Consider the following 27,661-nt stretch of genomic DNA (forward strand, 5'->3'; position numbering starts at 1 on the left):
AGAAGATAAGCTTAGGGGGGTCTTTCATGAGTGCCCCCATATCTGTACCCCAGAGTTCAGATTTGGGGGGGGTATATCTTGACAGTCATAACCAGATCTTTTAATGAAATAACGGAGAGAATCTATTATCGACAAATGCATGCAAGAGAGGTCAGAGCCTGGGAGGAAATGCACATTTTAGTTTGTTTTCTTTTTCCAAAACTAAAGATTTCCTGGGAATTAATGAAATAAGAGGTTAGTACAGAACTCTGAGATTTGCACCATAAGCTTTTCTTATCCCTGTCCATCTCCCAGCATAAACCTAACACACTACTGAACCAGATGCAAGTGCCTTTGTTACGCAGTGGACTAAGAGTGTAAAGAATACTGTCCAGCTGATCAAATGAAATGTTGATCTTTTAACTTCAGGTTCCCACAGAGGTGTTTTGATTTACATTTAAAGACAGACGTAATTTTGCTTGAAAAGGGGGTATTTATTGTGGCTTAGCAACTATTCTTTAAATAAAATATCTATTACATCATTCAACTTCAAATAGGATTTAATTTTCTCTTTAGAATGAATGTTGAGTCCATAGAGGGACTATATTCATATCTCTGACATGACAGGCGTAATATAATGAAACAATCCTAGTTTTCCAAAAGAAAAGAAAAGAAATCCAGACCTTTCAATGCAATATTAGAGCTAGTGGAATCTGCTGCTTGTCAGTCAGTTCTCTGAACCACAAAAAAAAGTTTTAAAATGGAAAATATCAGCCATAACCCAGTTTATTAATAGATAATATATACACTATTTAAAAGCGGTCCCTATGTGGATGAGCTAGGTTCTATATGTCTGGTCTTTACGCCAGTGAAAAAGCAGCATGTCACTAATGTCCCACTGGGCAACAATCAATATATTGTGCCAATATCTGGCTAATAAACGATTGACTAATAGACACTTGGTGATTGCAGAAGGCAAGTCTTTAGAAGCAAAAAACATTGTCACAGGATCAACACCTGCTGGACCATGAAATAAAGCCTGCCTCAGCATAACTTCGTGTATGGATTCCTCAAAGGGAGTCCACCTTCTCATAGGCCTGTTCAAGGAGGGTCAACATGTTCTTCATCTCAGCTGAGTGCTGGATAGTGCTTAGGTCCTTCAGAATACCTTTCTGGTCTTGGATTTTCAGAATCTCCTCCTGCAGACGGAAGAAAAATGGAGAATGGGTGATAGAAATACAAGACATATCCATTTCACTTAAGGCATGTTTACAGGGAGCAACACTGCACACTATGGGAGTGCGTTTCAGACATTACCCCACCGCTCCCAGTGCGCATTGCTGCTATTTGTAGACAAGCCATTAAGAGTCCAGGAGAAATTCCATCCAATAAGACTATTTCCAGTGCAGTCCCAGCTGTCAACAAGGTGACATGAGGATAGTGATCATTAATACTTGGATGGAAATATCTCACAAGGGACCATTTAATAAACTTCTCTCTGCTATCAGGGATAGGCAGACAGTTCTTATTCAGAGTATTTTACAGACTGTTCAAACACAAACACATTGCTCTGCCCAGGAGAGGGGAAATGCAGACAGTTCCTGCTAGAAAGGGCAATGTGGTTTCGGTTGTCTCCTCCTAATTGTCTGGAAGGTCTCTGAAAACATGGTGCCCTGTCCCTGCTCACCTGTAGAATGGGTGCCGTCAGGCTGTGCTTTGGGAGTTCTGGAAGACTGAGGACCCCTGTCCCATTTTTCTGGAACAGCTAGAGAAGCAAGAAAAATGAAATGTGATCACAGGTGCAAACAGATTATTTACGGCCACCATCCTCCTAATTTCTTAGTCCTGAAAAACAGAAATCCTGATGTTTAGAAATCCTTGAAAATGCACACACCTAATGCCAGGTGTGTCTCTCCTACAGAAGGCCCTCTGCTGAGAGATCATGTACTGGTTGGTTCCAGAAATATGCCCTCCTGGGATCAATGCAGCAAATCTTGTTATAAGATACCTTCTTAGCCTTGTCCTCAGCTTCCTCCAACCGGTTCCTGAGAGTCTGGATTTTGTCCTGCAGGCTCTGAATATTCTCGTCTGTGTTCTCAGCAGTCTGCACAGCTGTGGTTATTTCTTCCTGGGTTAAAATGAAAAGAACAGAATAAATACATTTTAAAATGGTTTATATGCAAAACATTGTGGTAGAGTCCCACCCAAACTGTTCCATCTTTAACTTTCCTGACAAACACAGATGCTCAAGAAAGAACCAAAGAACAAGAAATCAATAGAATTAAAGGACTGAAGTCTCGTCTATCACCTGACAGCATTTGTATGAAGAAATAAACAGCTCTATTATGACATGGCCATTGATCTCTGTCTATGAACAAGAAGCTTGGTGTAGTGAGGCCGTGTGGCTCCCCGCCACCCCGGAGAGGGACGAACCCTTCCGGACACCGGAGTGGGTGGAGCTAGGGAGTTCTAAGCCTGCCCCTCAGAGGGTCAGGCGGCGCCCTGGAAGTGCAAAGGCTCGACTTCAGAACTCACTGGAGAGACAGCCACCGGGGAGGCCAGCTGCCTCCAGCCTGGCCCGTGACTGGGACGCCCCTGCGGTCCTAGGTGCACCCAAAGACTGGCCTGACCTGCCCCACGCCCGCTACCCGGAGGAGTTGCCGGATCTGCCTCTCGCCAACTACCCCGAGGAACCCATGGTGCTGGACCCCCAGAGGACACCACCGTGACCCAGGTACCACTGGGGGTAGGGGAGGCTGGAAGTAGCCCAGGAGCAGCTGAGCCTAGTCTGGCTGCAACACTGCCAGAGCCCATGTCAGTGTGTTGCGGCCAGGATCCCCATTGACAAAGCACTGGGTCGTCTGCTGCTGCTAGGGCCCCGGGCTGGGACCCAGTGGAGTGGGAGGGCCTGCGTCCCCCCGCCACCCAACTCGCGGGTGGCCGTCTCCCCCTCTCCCAGGTCCCTTGGAGGCCTGGGCTCATTGCTACTGTTTGCATTGCTACTACTCAGCCCTGCCTGAGGCCCTGACACATTGTTGCCCCACCCTGACCCAGAGCCTGGGCTTATGGCTACTGTTTGCATTGCTATTACTCAGCCCCTGCCTGAGCGCCAGACTCATTGTTGCCCCATCCTGACCCAAGGCTTGGGCTTGTTGCTACTGTTTTTGTTACTACTATTGCTCAGCCCCTGCCTGAGGGCCTGAGCGCTGACTCACTGTTGCCCTGCCCTGACCCAGGGCCTGGATGTATTGTGCTTATTTCAGTTGCCGCAAGGGCCACCGAAGGAGACTCCCGCGGCCAGACTAATTCCCCCCAGGACATCAACAGTGTCTAGTGAGGCGGTGTGGCTCCCTGCTGCCCCAGCGAGGGACGAGCCCCAGCTAACCTCTTTACACTTGGATTCAGTTCAAGCATGGAATTAAGACTCCAGTCCCACCTTCTCCCAGCCCCACAGCTGCTCTTCTGTTAGAAACAGCTTGACTGGATGAGCCAAATAAACTCCTGTTAAAATACCATGATGAAAGCATCTACGTGAACTCTTCCAGGGGAACCAGAGAGGAAGACAAATGCTCTGAGAAGTTGAAAATGATATTTTAAATAATATTTGTGTAATAGAATGTCAGGTTCTACGCAGAGATGTTGAGTTCTTTTGCTGACTCAATGACAGACAGACCAGGTGGCTCCTATTATCTCCAATTCAGAAGGAGGTTATTTCTGCCTCAGAAAGAAACTCAAAGGGGGAAAATCTTTCTGAACAGCCAGCTCCGGGTTATGTTTTGATGTTGCCACTTAAGTAAACCATAAGAACAAAACCCTGGAAAGGGGAAGTTTGAAGCAGATGAAGTGTGAGAGGCACAGGCACGGACTGGCACCTACTTACATTGTAATTTTTCTTCACTGTCCATTCTCTTGTCTTTGTCCTTCCCAGAACATGTCCTAGTGGATTTCTTCCACAAAATAAGAAAGGATGCCTCTTGTTCCCTGCTACCCGCAGGCAGGAACAGCGGAGGCAGAAATCCAATAGCAACAAGACTTGTGGATAACAAAATATTGTTTCAGCATCTTCAGTACTTCCTTGTCTGCCAGCAAGTTTGGTGGGATTTTGATTTAAAACTGAACACAATGATTCTTCATGATAGGTGACCTTAGACAGCACTTCCTGACTAACTTTCCATCAAGCACAGAGCCCTGCCTCCTTCCTGCTCTGTGGCAGATGGGCTAAAGGTAGTGATTTGCTTATCTGTGGAAGTGTCCCATTAGATACAGATTGTTCCCTAGAGCATTAGAATATGAAATGATAATTCACAGCCATTTTACGACTTCGTCTAAGAAACAAAGAGGAAGCAGGGGCAGATTTTAAGGTCACCACTTTAAGAGTCATAGTGGTCACTGGTGCCATCTTACTCACCACCACTATGGAGTTTCACGGGGAGAGGGGCAACACTATACAACACACAGTGGCGTAGCCAGGTTCTAACATGAGGGGGAGCGAACACATTAAAAAAGGCACCACCTGACATATCAAATTACACCTCTACCTCGATATAACGCGACCCGATATAACACGAATTCGGATATAACAGGACAAAGCAGTTGCCCGGTGGGCTGTGCATGCACCCGGTGGGACAGCCCCTCTCATCTCTCCTGAGGGGGCTGCTCTCCAATCTGTGCTCCCTGGAAGCAGGCAGCACACAGGAGCGGGCGGGGGAGGCACAGTCCCCTGCATAAGAGAGACAATCGGACAGAGGTGGGCAGGGTCTGTTGGGGGTTCGTATGGGGCAGAGGGGGTGGGGGGCTGCACTGGGAGACTCTCCAATGCAGCACCTACCCACGCTGGCTCTGTGCATCATGAGGCACTCGGGAAAAGGAGGCAGCAAGAGAGAGAGGCCGAGGAGGAGGTGCCCTTCCCCTCCCAGCTGGGTCTGTGAGTCCCTGATCTCGCAGTCTCAGTGCTGCAGGCACCCAGCCCCCATGTACTGGGCTGCAGTGCAAGCTAGAGGGGCTGATACAGAGAAGTCAGGACCAGTCAGAGCACTTCCCATGTCATCATGAAAACTCACTCCTGGAAAGCTGGGTGAGGTAATATTGGGGGAGGAGGGAGGGGGAAATAATATATATCAAGGTGGGTGTGGTAATATCTTTTATTGGACCAGCTTCTGTTGGTGAGAGAGACAAGCTTTTGAGCTTTCACAGAACTCTTCTTCAGGAAGAAGAAAGAACTCCATGAAATCTCCAAAGCTTCCCTCTCTCTCTCTCACCAACAAAAGTTGCTCCAATAAAAGATATTACCACACCCACCTTGTGGCTCTGATTTCCTGGGAACAACAGGGCTACACCAACCCAGCCTACAAAAATGCAAGATTCACATGAACAGCACAGAGTGACACCATCACACCAGGACACTATTTTCATGATTCATCTTAGCATAATGTCATCACATCAAGGAAGTAGCACTATCAGCACAATGAGATAAATATAGCCACGTGTGCATGCCAAAAATTCAGTGTAAGCACACTGGGATCCACACAGCAGGATAGTAATGTCAGTTTAGCTCTCAGTCTCTGAGTCCATCCCCACTAAACTAAGTCCAAAGTTTCAGCTAAACACAAGGGCACCTGCAAATAGTTGTACTAACAGCAGGATCTACACTGGCACAACAGGAGGAGTTGCATGTCAGGACACTAATTCCAAATCCCAATGCAAGGCAATATAGGATCCAGGCACCAGGTCCTTAGAACCAGAATTTGTCCTCACAAGAGAGTGGGATGAAATTAGAGAAGTTACAGAAGGCAACTCCCAAGAAACAAGGCATTGACCAAATGGCCGGGTGGATGTTAAACAACCATCACCAGCCATTGTGTGCAGCAGGTGAATGACAATTAGTAACTTAATGACCACCACCACCAGAGAATTACTCAACTCTGGGACTCAGCAATGCCTCTCCCTCCTCCCAACATGATCACAAGCCCTTCCCTTAGGGGAAACCTGAATTGTCTCCTGATAGGAGAGGGAAAATCAGGCTACCTCTCCCTGCCCCCCAACATGGTGCCTGGACTCGTGTTTGCCAGAGCACATGGACTAAACTTAACACATACTACAACAGCAGATAGTTCGTTCCAGCCTTCCCTTGGGAGACAATTCCATCCACACCCCCAAGGCAGAGATTGTACTGCTATGAAGATTTCCACTGATAGTCTCAGTTTTCCTCTCCTACCCACCCATCCCTATCCCTTCCCCACTGCCTCTTCCCTTCCACCCCTCACCCCCTAAGAGGCAGTCACCCAGATGCCAGGGAGGGGGAACCAAACACACTACATGGCCACTGTCTCTGAGAGGCGGGCATCTCTGCCTGGGCAGGGAGGGCAAGCAGGGACACCACACCCCACAGGAGACCAGGAGATGCGCCTCCCATCCCACCAATGCCTGTCTTGGTCCAGCTGCCCAGGTGCAGGGGATGTTTTTGGAGATACCTCTGGCTGAGCCCCCTGCCCCCCACCATGCAGAGGGCCATCCCACCAGCAGCCAGGTGCTGGCTCTCACAGCCACCTGGAGGGTTTCCAGTCCCCCCTCCAAGCCACCCTCACCACAAGAAAGACCCCCTTTAAAATACACTTACCAGTTGCTACTACTGGCTGCCTTTAGTTGGGTGAGAGGTTAGGAGCTGCTGTTGCAGAGCCCGAGAAAGCACACCTGCCACAGTGCCACAAGAAGCAGGTAGGAGGAGGAGATGGGGTCTCTCAGCTGCTCAGCCCCTTGCTCCAGGAGCAGTTCTCCTCACTGATTGGCTGGTGGCCAAAAACTAGCTAAACAGCGAGCACTTGCACTTCCCTAGCTAGCTACCCTACTGCCCCTGCTGAACAGCTGATAGCTCATGGGCCCCCACAGGCCCCATAAACAGTTGACTGGTGGGTGGGTGCCCCTGCCCCCTACAGGGGCATACCCCAACCGACCCCCTTCTTCCCCAAGGCCCCAGCCTCTCCTCCTCCCCAGAGAGCACAGCTTGCTGGAGCTCAGTTCTTTCCCCCTCCCCTCACTGATTGGCTGTCTGTCTCCCTCCTGCTGGGAGACAGCTAATCACCAAGGCAGGGAGGGCGCAGGGTTTATGCAGCACACTAGGAGAAGCCAGCAAAGCCTGCCTGCAGGAGCCCAGCTTGCTGGAGCTCAGTTCTTCCCCTCCCCTCCCTGCCATGGGATCAGCTGTCTCCCTCCTGCTGGGAGATACAGTTGATCAGCAGGGGCAGGGTATGCAGCAAGCTGGGGGAAGCAGGCCAAGCTTCAGAGCGGAGTGTGGGCCCCACCCCTGGCGCCATGGTAACCCCGCCTAAAGTGCGGCTTTTTTAAATGTGCTGAAGGGAAGCAGTTGCTTCCCCTGCACCCCACTAGCTACGCTACTGCTTTGCAAGTACTGAAGTTAGGCTGACCGGTCTATAATTCCCCGGATTGTCTTTGTTCCCCTTTGTACTGTGATGCACATCAGAATTTTTTTTTTAATGAAGTGCCTGATAAAAGAGGTGAATAAGACCAGGACTGAGTGAACCTGGACTGAATTTCTTCCTCATCCCAGGAGACCGTAGTCTCTCCAGTGCACAATTGGGATCCTAGTGTGAAGTGAAGCTCAGGAATGAGAGAACATGAACTCCTGAAGTTCCCCTCCCATCCCTTCCATTGAAAGGTTAGAATCTACTGGGGAGCAGAACAAGGATTTATATTCTTTATTCCTATCCCATAGCCCCTTTGCCCCCATGTCTCCCTTACCTGCAGTAGGGCCATAGCCTCTTCATTGGATGAGAGATTCTGTTTCTCTGCCACCTTAAGACTCAGCACATTTTTCAGGTTGCTTAGCTTCCCAATAGGCACCTTCAGGGTCTTGTAATGTCTTAGAAGCCTTGATTTTATTTAAAAAAAACAAACAAACAGCATTACCTGTTTGTTCCTGAAAAAACAAGGTGACCCACTAAAGACCTGCATAGGGAGAAGGCATGTTCACCATATACTCCCAGAGCTGCTCTCACTGAAGTAAAGGGCCCAGAGTGTTAAAGAATGAAGGGAGAGTGGGCTGAAATTCTCTTTCAAGAGTGGTGTGGTTTAGATGCCTGAGCACAGAACTAGGAGTCAGCAACTCCAGAGGTCTTATCTTGGCTATGACCATGTTGTCTGCTGTGGTTTCACTTAATCCCTCTGGCTCAGTTTGGCAACTGTAAGGTGAAGTAGGTTAGTGCTATTCTCAGGTTTTTGTTAAGATTAATTAATTTTTGTGAAGTGCTGTGGAAGTACTTAGTGTTATTATTTATAGAGCCCTGCAAATCCACGGATATCTGCTTTATATCCGCGGATGCAGTTGTGGTACCATCTTTGCAGATCGGATGCTGATCAAAATTTTTGTATCCATGCAGGGCTCTAACAGTGAGATAGGGTGCTGATGCGAATATATATAAAAGGTGGAGTGCAGATCGGATACAAATTAATTATTGCAGATGCTGATCGGATGCGGATGCAAATTTTTGTATCTGCGTAGGGCTCTAATTATTTAAACCACAGAAGATCAGTTATGATGCGTTATTTGATTTTTCGCTGACGATTCTGATGCTTAAAACAAGTATTCATAATGGTTCATCCTTTAGTTTTGCTAATGCTTTCTATCTTTGCTCAGTCATCTTTTTACCATCTACTAAAGCCAAGACTCTTTTTTGAGGGGAGAGAGGGGGAAGAGAGAGGAGAAGGAGCTAGAATTGCTCATAAATGTCCTTATCTTTTTAAGACTGGATTATTACAAGTCTTTGCTGCAGTAATGTCTAATTATAAAAGTTCAGGATGGAACTCATACCCAGTGCTATAACCCATATTCTTACAAGCACTGACCTATGTCAATACATTATTTCCATCGTAAAATATTTACATTGGCTCTCAGTAAATACAACTTGACCCTGTTGTAGTATTTGCTTACATAAAAACAACTAAATAGCCTTGGATTTAAGACCAACATTATAACCCCCGTTAGTTACTGGAGGTCAGAATCAGTATCCTTTTTAATTGTTCTTGATATAATATAAAGGTACTATGACCTAGGGTTATGTTGTGGCTACGCTCCTGGATATGAAACTTACTTCTAAGTACTATCTGTGCTGTTCTGATCGTTTCACCATTTAAAATAAAACTAACTAACTAAGTGCTTATGGGCAGCACTTTCTGTTTCCCAATTTGGACCCTTTCATTTGAGTAACTTTATACAGCGTCCTGTGCCTTTGTTAAAAATACTATATAGATACATGTCGGAGCAAGAGCTTTATGGCTGTTTTCAAAAGTGGACATTAATTTTGGAGATGCCTTGATTTTTGGATGTCCAGTGTGAAATAACTTGGTCTGATGTTCAGAAATGCTGAGCTCCCACAACTCCCCCTGAAGTTAATCAGAGCTGCGCGCACTCAGCATCTCCAGAAATCAGGTCACGTTGTCTCAAGTTGGTATTGGCCTCTGGCAGTAGCTAGTAATCGTCACTTCAAAGGAAGACAATTTTTTCACAGTATAACTGGTTACCTGAGCAATGAAGTACAAAAAGGCTGCACCTTATGCACAACACATGAGATTACCCTTCTCCACACATGCCATTAATGGTCACAGTTCTTAACAACCTGAGCTGATGTCACAAAATGATGGTGGCTCTAAATTGCCAAATTCAATATCTCACTTTCTAATACAGTTCTAGAGCATACAAGTATCAGAGTTTTAGTCTGGATCTGTAAAAGCAGCAAAGAGTCTTGTGGCACCTTATAGACTAACAGACGTTTTGGAGCATGAGCTTTCGTGGGTGAATACCCACTTCGTCGGATGCATGTAGTGGAAATTTCCAGGGGCAGGTGTATATAAGCAAGCAAGAAGCAGGCTTGTTATCTCTAGCCTGCTTCTTGCTTGCTTATATATACCTGCCTCTGGAAATTTCCACTACATGCATCCGACGAAGTGGGTATTCACCCACGAAAGCTCATGCTCCAAAACGTCTGTTAGTCTATAAGGTGCCACAAGACTCTTTGCTGCTTCTAGAGCATACTGTTCATTCCAGCAGCTCTCAGGAATGCTGCCTGAGTGCCTGTTGCCTCTATAAGGTGGTTAAAGGGAGGCTCTGCCACTTTGAACAAATCTATGCTCTTGAGGTTTCCCTTTCCTGATCATACAGCAGCTTCCCTCTGATAGATTTCCTAAAGATGACAGCTCCCAGAAGTGAAGGAACATTTCTAGAAATATGTTACGAAGTCACTGAGAGCCCTTGGGTCTCTTCGCCATACCACTCATTACCTTTCCTTCAGGAGGTTGAGGTGCTTTTGAATGTCATCTTTTTCTTGTACTGATTTACTCAGAATGGATCTAGAAGAAGGAAAAGGTAAAGTGTTAATTTTTACCACAGAACCTATAAGTAGAAGGAACTTCCTGGAATGGGATTATATGATCAGCAATGTCACACAAGACATGACTGTCTGGCAGAGCTTTCATGAAATAATATTGCTGAACTGCAAATGCAGCCAGTTATGCTGTCAATTTACCTGGGTATGTCTTTATTTTTCCATTATCTATTAAATGTCAAGGCCTCTTTCTACGCCAGGCTGAGAACGCCTTCCAAATCTCATCTCATGCTTTCCAAATGAAGAGTTCCAGTGCCAGATGGACCTGATGTCGTGCTACAATGTTTAGAATCCTCAATAACTGATTAGTTGCTCGGACACTTTCAGAATGATTTTTTTTACTAGCTATTACATTAAGCATCCTAATTACTTGAGGAAATAGAATGAGATTCTTGGTCTTATGAGTCTGAAGCCTTGGCTGAGGTATGGGATGTGGTGGTGCTTGATACTTGCAATATTACTGAATCCATCATGCCTCCAAGGTGGTTGATGCTGGTGTCTGGGAGTGGCTGCCAGGCTGCTGTTTTGCCAGGGGCCAACTTCACCTTTTTTGTGCTCCAAGAACCTGTTTTTGTTGGTACCAGAAAGAGAGAGAGAAGGAGAAACAGTCAAGATGTGACCTATTGGACTTGGATAGAAAACTTTATGGTAAATCAGTTACTTCTCTGACCCCCAAATGACGGAGCTCAAGAGCAGATTTTCTGCCCCAAAGAAATAGCATCTCAGACCTGTCCACACTGTCAGTAGTAGTTATTTGTAAAGCACTGACAGTATGTTTGGTGATGTAAAACACACACAAGATATGTGGTCCCTGCTCTAAGAAGCTGCCATTGTATTGTGATTTCCTCCCAACATAATTGATAAAACTGGTGAAAGGATTGAGAAGTAAGGCCATGAGAAGCCATTTTGGCTACTGGTCCATAAAACATCCCCCTCTTCAGTGACACTTGAGCTAGTGACATTAGGCACTGCTATATGACTGACTCAAGTTCGATTTCCAGCCCTGATTTCTAAACGGATGGATGCAGAAGAGGTTGGAAGTGCTGCAGAGATGGCATGTTGTATTCGAGAAGGGAATGTTTTCTGTCACCTAGCAGTGACTTCTGCAGAAGGAGCAGTTTTAAAGGTTCTAAAGGGATTACTATCCCATTTAGATGGTAAACTCATGAGTAAGGCTACGATTTAATCACGGGTATTTTTAGTAAAAGTCATGGACAAGTCACACGAAATAAACAAAAATTCACAGCCCGTGACCTGTCCATGACTTATACTAAAAATACTAGTGATTAAATATTGCGGGGGGGGAGGGGAAATGCTGCTGGGGAGGCGCCTGGGGCCAGCGGCTCCAGCTGCCGGGGGCCATGGACCGTGGATGCTCCAGCTAGCCACTCGCCCGGGGGCCATGGCTGCTCCAGCAGTGGCTGGTGTGGCTGTCCCCAGAGCTGCTCCAGCAGCGGCTGGTGTGGTTGGCCCCGGGGCCAGCCACACTGGCACCTGCAGAAGTCATGGAGGTCACAGAAAGTCATGGAATCAGTGACTTCCACGACCTCTGTGACAGACATGGAGCCCTACTCTGGAGGGCAGGGACCGTGTCTACTTATCTGTATATTAAGCACCATGTACACAATAATCCAGTAGCCATCAAGGGATCAGGAGCAAGTTAAAATGAGGACCCTTGTGGTTCTGATAGACACACACAGACCCCACCACAAGCACTCAATAGAAAAGAAACATACTATTTGAAGGTAAAATCATGTATTTTAATAAGACATAGAAATGCATCTTGGCTAAGGTTATACAGAGGATAATTTATTTTTTTTGTCATGCACAGAAAAAAATTGAGGCCTATTTGCAATCATATTTTGATAAAATTTATGAGTTATTTCCTGTTCTCAGTGTTGCTTCAGAATATGGATTTATGGGTGAAGCACTAAAATATTGATGGGATACAGATGTGGAGAAAATAAGGAAATTTGTACCTTCAGGGGACTGCTCCCTCTGTCGCTTCTCTCTCTTCTTGGCTGGCTGTGTGACCTAGTAAAAAGGAAAATGTACACCAGAGAAAGAAAGTTGAGGAATACCTGTACACATTTATGACGTTTGACTTACGACGAATGGCACTTATGATGCTTCTGAATTGACACTCTGATGTGACTTAAGACAATTGGTTTAGACTTTATAACGCTCAGTCCCACAATGGAGTGGATTGCGATTCCGAGTTACGTTTCGACTTGCGATGCAATTTTCAGGAACCAATTGTGTCGTAAATCTGAGGACTGCCTGTAAATGTTTTCTGGTGCATGGAACCATCCACTTGCTTCCAAGGACCCACTTTGTAGTAAGGGCTGAGAAACCATTTGAATATATGACAATGACCTTTTGCCATTGGTTGCCTCTCCTGTAGTAAAGGCTTGTTTTCTGCCTTGTGCAGCCATGGTCATCCAGCACACATTCTCAAATAAGAGCACATCTTACACAAGTTCTGCAGGCTTCTTTCAGTCTTAAACAGGAGGAAACAACTCATAACTAGACCTCTTTAGCTCTCACATTACAGAAGCAAGTCTGCGGATGAGAAAATGTATGAGTTTATTTCTCCTAATCTCTTTTCAACAGCATGGGACCATGCTGCTCATAAGGCTGGTTGTGACAAGGAGCATCTTTCAGATAGAAAGCTGTCCGTGACAATCTCGTGCCCTGCAGACCATGAGCCAGAAGTGATTCACCTTCTCCAAGGAATGACTGAGCTAAGATTTTATTGCTCTGATCATGTAGTCACTAATCAGTTCTATAATATATCCCTTTAATAGATGAATAGCCAGTTCTGTTTCGTTAAGCTATGGGACTACACTGCCCCATCCTGACCCATCACATAAAATTCAGATATCTATTTCCTACAGGCCCTGAGGATTTTCTCATGTCTTTTCCAGCCAGTCTGTGTGTTGCAGAGGGAAGGGGTGCCCATCTTGAACATTGGATATTTGCTCAAGTTAAGCAAATATTCAAAGAAAAGCTCTCCTCCCCACACACATTAGTAAAAGGATGACATAGTCTCTCTTCCCACTTCAATAATTTTATTTCTTTGGGCTGATTAGTCTGAAATTTAATCACCTCTTTCTCTTGTCCCAGTTTTTGTCCTCCATCTGCTTTTTTGCTGGAAGGTTCTGGGTGCTGCTGTGACTTGCTCTTCTTTTGTGCAGCTCCTTCTCTGACAGACTTCCATGCCTTAGGGGGATGAGCATGGTGATGTTTCATGACCTTTAAAGCAGTGGGGAGAAGCAGAGTCAACAGAGACAGAGATGTATAATCCATAAAGAAGTGAAAAACACATACAGCTATTGAACATGAAGGCTGTGTTGAATATAGCATAACCTTTTGTGTATTTGAGTGCTTTGCTCCCTTGGTAAATGTCTCCACTTGCTTCCTGATAGAGAAGCCATGGGATATTCTACACGCACCCACACACACCCTTGCCCCCGATTACTCCCCAGACCCATTTGTTTGTTATATGATCATAAACATCAATGTCATGCCTGCTACAGGGACTATTTACATTACATCCTCCTCACACCACTTCTCCTACGCAGCTCCTACTGTGACACAGGGGATGATGCAACTTTGCCATGGCTTCTGGCAGCAACTGTCATGACACACGAGGCAACGTCATTATGCTGAGCCTTGTGGCAGTGATTGTCATGACATCATGGACAATTAGATCCTTGCAGGGGGGACTCTCATGACTTCACAGAGATCAATGTCATTACACTTTTTCGCAGCAGCTACTGTCATGACATATGGAAACGATGTTCTTACAGTGGTGGATAGTCACGGCATGGGAGAAGATTGCTGTGCTGGGTCTCCTGCAGTGACTGTCATGACATAAGGGACTGTGCTAGTAGGTAGGACTAATCCAGGGGTTCTCAAACTGGGGGTTGGAACCTCTCAAGGGGTCGCGAGGTTATTACATGGGGGGTCGCGAGCTGTCAGCCTCCACCCCAAACCTGGCTTTGCCCCCAGCATTTATAATGGTGTTAAATATATACAAAAGCGTTTTTAATGTATAAGGGGGGGGTCGCACTCAGAGGCTTGCTATGTGAAAGGGGTCACCAGATCAAAAGTCTGAGATCGCCTGGACTAATCTGAGTGATTGGGGCCCCCTTTGGGTGGGCTGAGAGGTAGGGCCATAACCATACTGTCTGTGACTGGAGCGACTCCCTAAAGTTATACAAGAGACTACATCTCCCAGCATGCATTGCCACCCCTGGTCATAGGACGCTAACTGAGGTGGGCGCATTGCATGCCGGGAGATGTAGTCTTGGCCACCTGAACGCCCCTTCTCGCCTCATAGCTACCTGATGCCGTCGCGTTGACCGACCCCCCCCGAAAAGTCCCATCGCGCGGCCCATCTCGGCCCCTCCGAGACTCACCGGTCCTCCTCAACGACCCCACCGCCGGCCCAGGTGCCCGGAGCAACGCCGCCGAGCCGCTAGAGACAACGTTCCCGCGCTGCAGCGCGCATGCGCACACCGAGGCCAAGCCAACGTCCCTCCCAGTGCGCAGGCGCGAGCGCCTGCGTACTCGGGTTCGTCTGGGACTGACTCGCGCCAGGACCAGGACGGGGCGGGGGGTAAGAGCATGTCCGCTGGGGAGCGGGCCCCGGCCGCGAAATCCCCTCCCCCGCTCTCTATCCCCCTCCGCCCCTCGCCTCAGGGGGCCCCCGGCCGGTGTGTAACAACCCGCGACGTCCCCCCACCCCGGGCTGCCCGCGAGGCCAGACGCGCCCTTCGCCTTAACCGTCCCGCACGGGGCAGGATCCCCGGAGCCCCCTCCCCAGCCTGGCTGCGGCGCCCGTGCCAAGGCAGCGGACACCCCCGCGCCCGCTAACCCGCCTCAGCCCTCAGGCCTGGCGCCCCCCCCCCCCCAGCGCCTTTGCCGCCGCCGCTCCCCGATCTTGGTGGTTTCAGTGCCGGGGGCCGGGGGGCAGTTCGGGCCGGGGATGGGTAACACCCAGGGCGGGAATTGGGGCAGCGGAGTGTTGGAGGACTAGAGCGCCCGGATAACGTTTGTTTTAACAGGCCCATTATGTTCTCTTCGGGTTCCTATGCCACGTTCATTTTACTCCCCTTATCGTTGCTCTGAGGCTGAGCGTTTCTTTGCAGATGGCTAAAGCAGGGGAGTGGGCTCCATCCTTTATTGCTGGCCGTGACTTGCTGCTGTTGGAGTTTAGGCAAACCACTTCACTGCTGCGTGACTCAGTTTCTCCCTCTGAGCTCTTCCCGTGACAGACAATGTGGCACTGCAAAGTATTTACCGGTATTTATATTTTCAGTTTTCTCAGCTCTTCTCACGTGGGTGACCCGCACAGGAAGACATGTTGAGGGCCAAGGGTGGGCTTCTGCGCCTCTGGCCACACCACTCCAAGATCATGTGGCGCTCCCTGCACCGGCAACCTCTGCATCCAGAGTGGGCTGCTATGGCTAAAAAGCAGCTGAAGGGCAAGAATCCAGAGGAATTGATATGGCACACCCCAGAAGGAATTGCCATCAAGCCTTTGTACTCCAGAAGGGACACAGAAGGCATTGCTGAGGAGCTGCCAGGAGTGAAACCTTTCACTCGGGGGCCCTATCCCACTATGTATACTTACAGGCCATGGACTATCCGCCAGTATGCTGGTTTCAGTACAGTGGAGGAGAGCAACAAGTTCTACAAGGACAATATCAAGGGTAAAGCAAACATTTACCTTTCTGTCTCTGCCTGTGTAAAGGCAGCAACCTGGATGCATTGTTTGTTACAGATGCATTCCAGGTTCAGCCTAGCAAGGATAGTGCAGATATCGTGGAACAATTTAGCCTTGTGTCATAGCCCTATAGGGGACAAATTTGCTGTGGAAAACCTGCTAGTTTTTTTGGTCAGTTTTAGTTAAACTTTTAATACTAGTTCATCCTGGCACTCTAGATTTAAATGTTATACTGTGCATTTTAAATATATTTACATTGGGGATGTCAATTCTGTTTTAAAAGTTAACTGTTTAAACTATTAATATTTCGTTTAAATGGTTAACAGATCCAGCCAGTGGGGCTGGGGCCGATCCAGCCAGCCGGCCTGGGGGCTAACGGTTAAGATGGCTTAACCAGTAAGACTAATGCTGGTTAACCGGTTAACATTTTACATCCCTAATTTACATGTTAGGAATACTTGATGGCTTAGCTCAGAGCATAGTAGGCAAGCCAATTTCTCAGAGATGACATTTTCAGGTTTTTGAGAGCAGATTTTCCAATATTTCTTCAGTGTTAAATTTCCTAACAAATCTCTTTTATACAATGAAATAATATACTGTTATAACAATCTGGATGTCAGAAGTAATTCAGCCACTGATGAAATGAGCTACCTGGGGTCATTCCACCCCATCTGTTTTCTTACCAGCAATACAACCCAAAAAATGTATGAGGGGAAGGGCAGTATAATTTTATCAGTCAAAACAATAGTGAAAGTCCCATTAACTAAAAAGTTCCAAATACAGAGTATTTATGTTTCACAAATTGTTCTTCAGAAAGGCTTTTTTGTATAAATGTTGTCCTCAAACCATAGTTTTATCACAGAGCAAGAATGCTACAAATATATTTTTATACAAGTGTTTAAGTGGGAGTCTGACCTAGTGATTGGCAAATGAATTTTCAGTCAGGGTTTTTGGTATTCCTGGGTCTGCCATTGGCTTGCTGTGTGAGTTTGTCATGTCATGTTTTCTTCATTAAATGGGTATATTAATACCTAACCAGAATGTTTAATCTTGCTAAATTATTTTAAACACTCAGTGAAAAGCTCTGTATAATTGCACTGCATGGTGGTGGAGTGATGATACTCTCAAACTAGCAACAATCCCAAAATTCTTGGATGTTTCTGCAAATATGATCAGCAGTGAAAGCAGTTTATGTCAAATTTCTGTCATTATGCTTCATAGATAACATTCCCCTGAGATGAATTGGGGGCAGTTTATATCTCTCTGAGAACTTAATGTTGAATCTCCTACACAAAGTGCAAATACAGGAGGAAAAGGAATCCTCCTCCAAACTTAGTGCTTTGACATGGAGAGGTTATATACCCAAAAAGCAGCAAAGAATCCTGTGGCACCTTATAGACTAACAGACGTTTTGCAGCATGAGCTTTCGTGGGTAAATACCCACTTCGTCGGATGCAAGTAGTGGAAATTTCCAGGTGCAGGTATATATATGCAAGCAAGAAGCAAGCTAGAGATAACGAGGTTAGTTCAATCAGGGAGGATGAGGCCCTGTTCTAGCAGTTGAGGTGTGAAAACCAAGGGAGGAGAAACTGGTTCTGTAGTTGGCAAGCCATTCACAGTCTTTGTTTAATCCTGAGCTGATGGTGTCAGATTTGCAGATGAACTGAAGCTCAGCAGTTTCTCTTTGAAGGCTGGTCCTGAAGTTTTTTTGCTGCAGGATGGCCACCTTAAGATATGCTATTGTGTGGCCAGGGAGGTTGAAGTGTTCTCCTACAGGTTTTTGTATATTGCCATTCCTAATATGTGATTTGTGTCCATTTATCCTTTTCCTTAGAGACTGTCCAGTTTGGCCGATGTACATAGCAGAGGGGCATTGCTGGCATATGATGGCGTATATTACATTGGTGGACGTGCAGGTGAATGAACCGATGATGGTGTGGCTGATCTGGTTAGGTCCTGTGATGGTGTTGCTGGTGTAGATATGTGGGCAGAGTTGGCATTGAGGTTTGTTGCATGGATTGGTTCCTGAGCTAGAGTTACTATGGTGCGGTGTGCAGTTGCTGGTGAGAATATGCTTCAGGTTGTCAGGTTGTCTGTGGGCGGGGCGAGGACTGGCCTGCCACCCAAGGCCTGTGAAAGTGTGGGATCATTGTCCAGGATGGGTTGTAGATCCCTGATGATGCGTTGGAGGGGTTTTAGCTGGGGACTGTATGTGATGGCCAGTGGAGTCCTGTTGGTTTCTTTCTTGGGTTTGTCTTGCAGTAGGAGGCTTCTGGGTACACGTCTGGCTCTGTTGATCTGTTTCCTTATTTCTTCGTGCGGGTTCTGTAATTTTGAGAATGCTTGGTGGAGATTTTGTAGGTGTTGGTCTCTGTCTGCGGGGTTAGAGCAGATGCGGTTGTACCTCAGTGCTTGGCTGTTGACAATGGATCTTGTGGTGTGTCCGGGATGGAAGCTGGAGGCATGAAGGTAGGCATAGCGGTCGGTAGGTTTTCGGTATAGGGTGGTGTTAATGTGACCATCACTTATTTGCACCGTGGTGTCTAGGAAGTGGACCTCCCGTGTAGATTGGTCCAGGCTGAGGTTGATGGTGGGGTGGAAGCTGTTGAAATCGTGGTGGAATTTTTCTAGTCTCCTTCCCATGGGTCCAGATGATGATGATGTCATCAATGTAGCGTAGGTAGAGAAGGGGCGTGAGTGGACGGGAGCTGAGGAAGCGTTGTTCCAGGTCGGCCATAAAAATATTGGCATATTGTGGGGCCATGCGGGTGCCCATATACCCACTTCACTGCCCCTAGGACAGTTCATGCGTTTTAGTAGTAGCTGGTATGTGGATAATGTAAGATTCTGGATCCAAATGGCAGTTTATAGTTTATATACTGGCCACTCCATGATACTGCCTGTGTAACACCATTAAATTCCCCATTCATAAATTCTACAGCCAGAAGAGACCACCGCGATCATCTAGTCTGACCTCCTACGTAAGACACATGACATGGCGCACCACTACAGAGCTTGTTTCTGCTCCCCAGTGGAACCATGGCAGCTCCACTGTGTTTCAGGCCTTTTATTCCCTACTTGGTGCCAGCATTTGGCCCTAAAAGCTATGTTTTCATTCTCTGACCACAGACTCAGAGCTGCATTGAAAACAAGATTATCTTTAGCATAGTAAGAGTTAGAAGCTTTTGAATGAAAGTTTAAATTCCACAGAAACTAATAGACATCCAGAGAAGTTTGAAGATAGCCTGTGACACCACAAATTGGATCAGTTGGGACTCTGACTACGTAAAATAAAGGTAATTACAATTCCTAAAGCAAACCTGTTTTACTGTTTGTTTTCATGAACCTAGCTGGCCAGCAAGGATTGTCAGTTGCCTTTGATCTGGCAACCCACCGTGGCTATGATTCAGACAATCCACGAGTCCGTGGTGATGTTGGAATGGCTGGAGTTGCCATTGATACGGTGGAAGACACCAAGATCCTTTTTGATGGAATTCCTTTAGAAAAAATGTCAGTTTCCATGACAATGAATGGTGCAGTAATTCCTATCTTGGCCACATTCATCGTAACTGGGGAAGAACAAGGGGTACCTCAAGCCAAGCTTACTGGGACAATCCAGAATGATATACTCAAGGAGTTCATGGTCCGAAATACATACATTTTCCCTCCAGAACCATCAATGAGGATCATTGCTGACATCTTCCAGTACACATCAAAGGTATTCTTTATTTTAATTCACTTTTGTTATATTATTTATGCAGTGCTCAAATGTGCACAAGACACTTTACAGAACAAAGAGCAAGATACCATGGCAGCTAGTAACAAACAATGCAGGATGGGAAGTACAAGGATTACAATAATAAGATCATATATCAATGGGTTATATACATCTTGATCATTTGGGGAAAATTAGACATTAATCACTATCTGTAGACAGCAAGGAAGAAGTTGGATTTTGGAAGGATGTGCATGGTGCACAGGAAAAAGCTTGACAAATAGGGAGGGATTGGGAGGCTGTTTTTTTTGCGTAGAGGTCAGCATGGAAGAAGACAAAGGTAGAAGAAAAGGGGAAGGCTGGGTCAGAGTGCTGCAGAGTCTTGAATACAAAGAAAAGTTTAATTTTTGAAATGCAGGACAAGGGGGAGCCAGTGGAGGGATTGAAAGAGAGTGGTTTTAATGATCGCTGAGGAAGACTGTTTTGGCTGTATTGTTTTAGATAGATTTAAGGGGGGCAGTGTGACCATCAAGGAGACCAGAGGATGAGGTTTTAGTAAATTGTGGTGGGAGATAATTAAAGCTCAAACAACTAATTAGCTGTTGGGGCAGAGAAGTAGAAACAAACTGGCTACATTAAGGAGGAAAAGCAGCAGAATTTTGTTTTATAATTTACAATGAATGGGGTTGTCTTTAAGTGTTATGGGCTAGATTTATAAAAGGACTTAGGCACCAGCCTGCTACTACAGCTACCTAAATCCCAGACTCAGTCCCTGCTGGGATTCACACAGGCCCTGCTCAGCTGTTCCTGAGCCCTGTAGGCACTTAAACTTGTTTAGCACCTTAGTTTTGCAGTAAATGTTCCCTAGGGACCTGTTTTCTGTCAGTGCTGTTCCATGCCAGTCAGCTGGACTTGTAATCCCCAGAGTGGTCATGAAGTAGGAGAACAAAGGCATTCCTCAACTATTTTGCCTTCCGGGCCTGATCCAGTAAGTGTGCTCAGAACTCATTTACCAGATCGGGCCCCTACAGACAAGCTTACATAAAATGTCAATGGGGTGAGGGGGAGTAGGACCTCCCTCATAATGTTTAGCTCAGTCATTAGGGTACTTACCTAGGATGTGGCAGACCCCTGGTTTAAGTCCCCCCTCCACCTGGTTCAAGTGGGAAAAGGAATTTGAACAGGATCTGCCGCCTTTCTGGTGAGTGCCTAGCCAAATGTTGAAGCTGTTCCACTGTGGCTCAATAATGAAAGAATGGTAGGGCCGAAGAGAGAGCAAGGATGGGGAATGACTCTGTAGTATGGTGGTTAGAGCACTCAGCATCATCGTGCCTACGTTTCTTTGCAAATCTAGCCCTAATAGCACAATTACATGATTCTGCCCTCCCGGCATTATTGCTTTTTTGTTTACACAGCACATGCCAAAGTTTAATTCCATTTCAATCAGTGGATACCATATGCAGGAGGCAGGAGCTGATGCCATATTGGAATTAGCTTATACTATAGCTGACGGATTGGAGTACTGCAGAACTGGAATCCAAGCTGGCCTTACCATTGATGAATTCGCACCCAGGTAAGTAAAACAAGCTCACAAGTACTTAGCTGACTTTTGGAAAATGAATAGAAACTTTAGGTTTTAATTTCACGTTTGGACTCTGACATTCCAAACTGTACTAGTAACAAAGGTAATATCCATATCACAGGCTGACTTAACTAGCATAAGATTGCAGTGGCAAGGAGTGAGATCTGGTACGACAGACACTTAGGTTTAATCAACAGGTATTGCAGCCCTCTGGTGTCTTTTCACATTAGAGTTTTATTTATGCCTCCTTATTGTCAACCAACAAAACACTGTTTGAAATGTTCTGAAAAATGCTATTAATATCACAAGAGAATTCACATAACTGAAGGCATGCCTAGATATCAGTTTTCTTTAGTAGTAATAATTTGTATTGGCTCCAAGGATTTTGTTCAAATCTAGATGCTGTCGGACTGACACCAGAATCACAAGTCCTGATCATAACTGCCAATTATGAGAAGTTACAAATAGAGATGGTGCTGTAGACCAACCAGTCTGTACCCTGACAGGTATCCAATATTAAATTAATGTAACACTTGAGGTTAAGCAAAAGGCCCAGAAGAAGCTTATTCAATGTGTGCTTGTAACCATTAATTCTAGTGAGAGTTAAACTCTCACTGAATTGGGGGATGGACTCTTAAACCTTTGGATAGGAGACCCTGCGTTATGAATGACCTCAAAGATCAGGTCTTACAACATTTCAGCTCACTGTATTTTTTGTGTAAAGTAAGTTCTCCAGTCCTCACATTTATATATTTAGACAGGTTTTCTTTTTGTGTGACAGTTGCCATATTGGTGTCTCGTGAAAATTAACACCTTCATCCACTGACAGACATAGCAACTGTGTAAACTTCCCTTCATTACCCTGTCAGAGTTCCTCAGACCTGATTCGAAGAGAGTACTTTTAGGGTCGAGAGGATAACTGTCTTTATGCCAGTTGCACAAAGTCATCCTTGATACTTGTGAAACTTTCATGACAGTGCATTGTATTTAAAGACTTTTCATTTCTTTTCTCTAAAAATCCTTACAAGTATTAAGTCTCTGTGCCACCCTGTGAAGTAGCTAATTACTATTTATTTTGTTACACATGGAGAAACTGAGGCAGAGAGATTTTCTCAAGGTCACATAATGAGTAAGTGATAGAGAAATGAATTGAACCCTGGAGAGTGAATTCCTAGTCCCCTGCCTTAGTCACCAGATTGTAGGGGTAATTTATGGCATGGAGATTTGTCTAGTAGGCACCTGGACTGAGTCCACCATTTCATTTTACATAGGCTATCCATTGGAAACAACTTCTGCAGTCTATAGATGGAGGTGGATTAGAATCTTCAACATATTGTGTAATTAAAAAGCTTTCTATCCCATTACCAATCCATGAGTCAGCCAGGCCCCAATTCATCCAGTTTACTTTGGGGTAACTCAGTCTGTGTACCATGGAGCCTGCTGGAAGAATTATTGATGAGGATATTGATAGGTATCCTAGAAACTTGGTGGAACGATGATCATCAATAGGAATGGTAATGCTAGGGTACAAAATATGTAGGAGTGACATAGTAGGTTGTGCTGTTGGGAGTGGCACTATATGTGAAAGAGAGAAGAGTCAAATATAGCAAAAATCTTAAATGAAACAAACTATACCTTACAATCTCTGGAAAGAAATTCCATGCTTGAGTAATAATATAGCAGTAGGAATATATTACCGATCAATTGACTAGGATGGTGATAGTGACTGTGAAATGCTCAAGGAGATTAGGCTACAAAAATAGAAAACTCAGTATTAGTGGGGAATTTCAACTATCATCATATTGACTGGGAACTTGTCGCCTCCGGACAGGATGCAGAGAGAGAATTTCTGGGCACCATAAATGACTGCTTCTTGGAGCAGCTACTCTTGGAACCTACCAAGGGAGAGGCAATTCTTGATTTAGTCATAAGTGGGGCACATGATCTTGTCCAAGATGTGAGTATAGCTGAATTGCTTGGTAATAGCAACCATAATGTAATTAAATTTAACGACCTTGTGGGGAGGGAAATACCAAAGAAACATGCACAATAACTTCAAAAAGGGGAACTACACACAAATGAGGAAGCTTGTTAAGTGGAATTAAAAGGAACAGTCCCAAGAGTGAAATGTCTGCAAACTGCTTGTAAATTGTTTTAAAAACACCATAATAGAGGCTCAAATTAAATGTATACCCCAAATAAAAAAACAGACCAAAAAAAATGCCACCATGGCTAAACAGAGTAAAAGAGGTGGTTAGAGACAAAGACATCTAATTTTTAAAGGAAGTCAGATCCTATTGAGGCAATTAGAAAGGAGCATAAACTCTGCCAAGTCAAATGTAAAAGTATAATTTGGCAGCCCAAAAAAGAATTTGAAGAGCAACTGGCAAAAGACTCAAAAATTAATAGCAAAACAATTTTTAAGTACATCAGAAGCAGCAAGCTTGCCAGATAATCAGTGGGGCTACTGGACGATTGGGGTGCTAAAGGAGCGTTAAGGAAGACAAGGCCATTATGAAAGAGCTAACGGAATATTTTTCATCGGTCTTCACTGCAGAGGATGCGAGGGTGATTCCCTCACCTGATCCATTCTATTTAGGTGATAAATCAGATGCTGGTCCTAGAGACTGCTGTTCCTCCTTGATATAATGGAGAACTTTGGGAACTATATTGCTCATTATCCTATACAATTAAAGTCCTGGACATGTGCTCTTATTGCAGACTGTCTTTCTTCTGGGGAATTGGTATGAACTTCTACATGGAAATAGCTAAGCTAAGAGCTGGGCGACGGCTTTGGGCTCAATTAATAGAGAAAATGTTTCAGCCCAAGGACCCCAAATCTCTTCTTCTAAGAGCTCATTGTCAGACCTCAGGATGGTCCCTTACTGAGCAGGTTGGATTTTGAATTTTAAATGATTTTCTACAAATGTGATCTTCTTAGGAGTAAATCTGTTCTGCTGATTCATGCATACTAATACAGTAAAAGCTTTTTTATTTGGCATGCTGGGGAAATAGGGGGTGCCAGAAAGTGAAAAATGTCAGTTAACTACGAGGGAGGGAATTTGGGTGTGAGAGGTGGTGTGGGGTGCCGGATCCAGAGGGCGCTCATCTCGGGCGGCTCCCCAGAAACAGCGACCTGTCGCTGCTGTTCCTAGTTGGAGGCGCAGCAGGCAGCTGTGCACTCTGCCTCTGCCCCCAGGCGCCACCCCCACAGCTCCCATTGGCTGCAGTTCTCGGCCAATGGGAGCTGCGGAGCCAGCACTCGGGGCAGAGCGGGGGCAGTGCACAGAGCTGCCTAGCCATGTCTCTGCCTAGGAACAAAAGGGACGGGCCACTGCTTAGGGGAGCTGCCCAAGGTGAGCACCCCCCCCCCCCCCCCGGTCTGGCATCCCGCACCCTCTCCCGTGCCCTGAGCCCCCTCCCACACCCAAGCTCCCTCCCAGAGTCCACGCCGCATTCCCACACCCACTGCTGCACTCTGAAGCCCTCATGGCCATTCCTCTGCCTAGGAGCAGCAGAGACATGCTGCTTCCAGGGAGCCACGCGGAGCCAGATAGGGGGCCTGCCAGCCCCACACCAACCAGACTGTGAACTGAACTTTCTATGAAGATTAGAAATGCCGGTTTATAGAGCTTTCCGGTTGGTACAGGTCTGGATAACAGCTTTTACAATATGCCTCCTGTCTGATGTTTTATTGAGACAAGCAGATTAGCAGATCTAATAGCTTTGTGGCTCTATGATTTCCTCATTTACATGCTGCCCAGGATGCCTTTGTGACTAAATTAGAAGAGATCAGAATAAAACATTTCTCATTTAAAAATCTGGATTTCTTTCATCTGGAAATGTTTTGTATCTGACATAATCATATCCATACTTTGCTTATCAGAAATTTAAGGGGCAGCCTCAACAAAATATGCTGATTCAGCTGGTGTGTATGTATGTGTGTGTATGTATGTATGTGTGTATATATATCATAGAACTGGAAAGGACCCTGAAAGGTCATCAAGTCCAACCCCCTGCCTTCACTAGCAGGACCAAGTACTGATTTTGCCCCAGATCCTTAAGTGGCACCCTCAAGGATTGAACTCACAACCCTAGCATTCCTAATTTCAATGCTCAAACCACTGAGCTATGGTGGAGTCCTGCAAAAATATGAGACACCTCAAATGAATTCAGAACTTAAATCAACTCCAGCTACAGGTTGGACTAGCGACAACTGCATACAATGGTGACTGATGTACCCTACTGGTTAGATAGAATAGAAGCTATTGTTTGAACATTGGCCAAGTGTTACTAGAATGTAGATTTACAAACCCTTCCCGCAGCCTGTTCTGCCCAGTAATGTGCATGTTTGTGAATGGGCAGAATATAAGGGCTTTGTCTAAACAAAATTTGCACCAGTATATACTAGATAAACCTGTTCCTAGTTGACTTGAGCTAAACCAAAATAAGTAATTCATACACAGCCTTTTTGCACTGGTTTAACTCTATTATTTTTTTTAAACTACTTAAACTTTCTTGTATGAATGAGCCTGAAGAGACGTTCAGCTGCCCTGAATGTGGCCGTGTATGTGTCACATTTGTTATGTAAGGCCTGGTCCACACTAGGACTTTAATTCGAATTTAGCAGCGTTAATTCGAATTAACCGTGCACCCGTCCACACCAGGAAGCCATTTAATTCGACCTAGAGGGCTCTTTAGTTCGAATTCGGTACTCCACCCCAACGAGGGGAGTAGCGCTAAATTCGACATGGCTATGTCGAATTAGGCTAGGTGTGGATGCAAATCGAACTTACTAGCTCCGGGAGCTATCCCACAGTGCACCACTGTGTTGACGCTCTGGACAGCAGTCCGAGCTCAGATGTTCTGATCAGCCATACAGGAAAAGCCCCGGGAAAATTTGAATTCCTTTTCCTGTCTGGCCAGTTTGAATCTCATTTCCTGTGTGGACGTCGTGGCGAGCTCAGCAGCACTGGCAGCGATGCAGAGCTCTCCAGCAGAGAGCAATCTCAGAGTAGAAAGAGGGCCCCAGCATGGACTGACCGGGAAGTCTTGGATCTGATCGCTGTGTGGGGCGATGAGTCTGTGCTTTCGGAGCTGCGCTCCAAAAAACGGAATGCAAAGACCTACGAGAAGGTCTCCAAAGCCATGGCACTCAGAGGATACAGCCGGGATGCAACGCAGTGCCGCGTGAAAATCAAGGACCTGAGACAAGGCTACCAAAAAATCAAAGCGGCAAACGGACGTTCCAGAGCCCAGCCCCAGACATGCCGCTTCTACGAGGCACTGCATGCCATTCTCGGTGGGTCTGCCACCACTGCCCCACCAGTGACCGTGGACTCTGAGGATGGGATAGTGTCCAGGGGCAGTTTCTCGGTGATGTTCGCCAATGGGGAAGATGAGGAAGGGTTTGTGGAGGACAAGGCAGGCGACAGCGGTTACAATACTGCTTTCCCCGACAGCCAGGATCTCTTCATCACCCTCACAGAGATCCCCTACCAACCCTCCCCGGCCGTTAACCCGGACTCCGAATCAGGGGAAGGATCAATCGGTAAGTGCTATAAACATGTAAACATTTATTTCTTAACAAAACAGGAATAAAAACTATATAAAAAGAAGGTCAATGCATATAGGTATTGAACAAAAATCCTCTTGGGACAGTTCAACGAAGCTCTCTAAGAGGTACTCGAAAAGCCTCCTTAGGAGGTTCCTGGGGAGAGGTGCCTTGTTGGGTGCTCCGTGGAAGCACACTCTTCCGCGCCAGGCCATCAGGAGGTATAATGGGAGTATCGCCTCGACCAGCATGGCAGCATAGGGCCCTGGTCTGTGCAGGGATTCACGCAGCATTCGCTCTCTGTTTGTCCTGGAGACCCGCCTCAGGGTGATCTCGCTCGGCGACTGCTGCATCTAAGTAGGGGAATTGCTTTAATGTTACTATTGTGAATGCTTGACTTTTCCTTTGCATAACAATGACCGTCGTTTAACAGCCACGTGTTGTAGGCTGCAGAGGAAAAGCATACAGGGATCTTTCCCGGGGACAGCCGCGAGGGGCTGGAACAGGGTCAGAGTTTATGCTTTCCAGATTGCCTGCAGCAGGAGGGCCCTGCTATCCATTAACTGTTAAGCAGCCTAATGTTTCCGGCTTACCAGGCCTGGCTGCTACACGGATTCTGCTGTCCTGCCCCGCTTGTCCGATCTCCAGTGCAAGACCCCAGGCAATGAAAGCGAATGCCGAAAATTCGAACTTGTCCTGAGAG

The 27,661-nt window shown here is 46.1% G+C and overlaps 2 protein-coding genes across 9 annotated transcripts in view; one reads left to right on the forward strand and one right to left on the reverse strand.

Annotated features, from left to right (window-relative positions):
* Positions 1-452: 452 nt before the first annotated feature.
* CENPQ (centromere protein Q) lies at positions 453-16,035 on the reverse strand. 5 transcript variants are annotated; one of them, XM_045009581.1, is made up of 9 exons: positions 16,015-16,035; positions 13,482-13,628; positions 12,353-12,407; positions 10,827-10,938; positions 10,270-10,338; positions 7,735-7,864; positions 1,988-2,107; positions 1,667-1,744; positions 453-1,178 (listed from the first exon to the last, which is right to left on the reverse strand). In XM_045009581.1, exons 2-9 carry the CDS (start codon positions 13,623-13,625, stop codon positions 1,050-1,052), a joined length of 837 nt encoding a protein of 278 aa, XP_044865516.1. In that variant the 5' UTR covers positions 13,626-13,628; positions 16,015-16,035; the 3' UTR covers positions 453-1,049. The 5 variants fall into 5 exon arrangements, with proteins under 5 accessions (XP_044865516.1, XP_044865512.1, XP_044865513.1 ...); XM_045009577.1 differs by lacking the exon at positions 16,015-16,035 and adding an exon at positions 14,798-14,938; XM_045009578.1 differs by lacking the exon at positions 16,015-16,035 and adding an exon at positions 13,924-14,052.
* MMUT (methylmalonyl-CoA mutase) overlaps positions 14,133-27,661 on the forward strand; it is a 39,970-nt gene continuing 26,441 nt past the window's right edge. The window contains exons 1-5 of one of the 4 annotated variants that reach the window (XM_045009574.1): positions 14,133-14,269; positions 15,700-16,093; positions 19,458-19,825; positions 21,238-21,395; positions 24,126-24,297. In XM_045009574.1, coding sequence (XP_044865509.1) covers positions 15,742-16,093; positions 19,458-19,825; positions 21,238-21,395; positions 24,126-24,297 — 1,050 coding nt within the window. In that variant the 5' untranslated portion in view covers positions 14,133-14,269; positions 15,700-15,741. Of the gene's footprint in view, positions 14,270-14,890; positions 14,998-15,077; positions 15,095-15,699; positions 16,094-19,457; positions 19,826-21,237; positions 21,396-24,125; positions 24,298-27,661 lie in introns of those variants that run through there. The other 3 variants (XM_045009575.1, XM_045009573.1, XM_045009576.1) reach the window with 3 other exon arrangements.

The sequence above is a fragment of the Mauremys mutica genome, chromosome 3, assembly GCF_020497125.1.
Source record: "Mauremys mutica isolate MM-2020 ecotype Southern chromosome 3, ASM2049712v1, whole genome shotgun sequence".
Taxonomy (NCBI): domain Eukaryota; kingdom Metazoa; phylum Chordata; order Testudines; family Geoemydidae; genus Mauremys; species Mauremys mutica.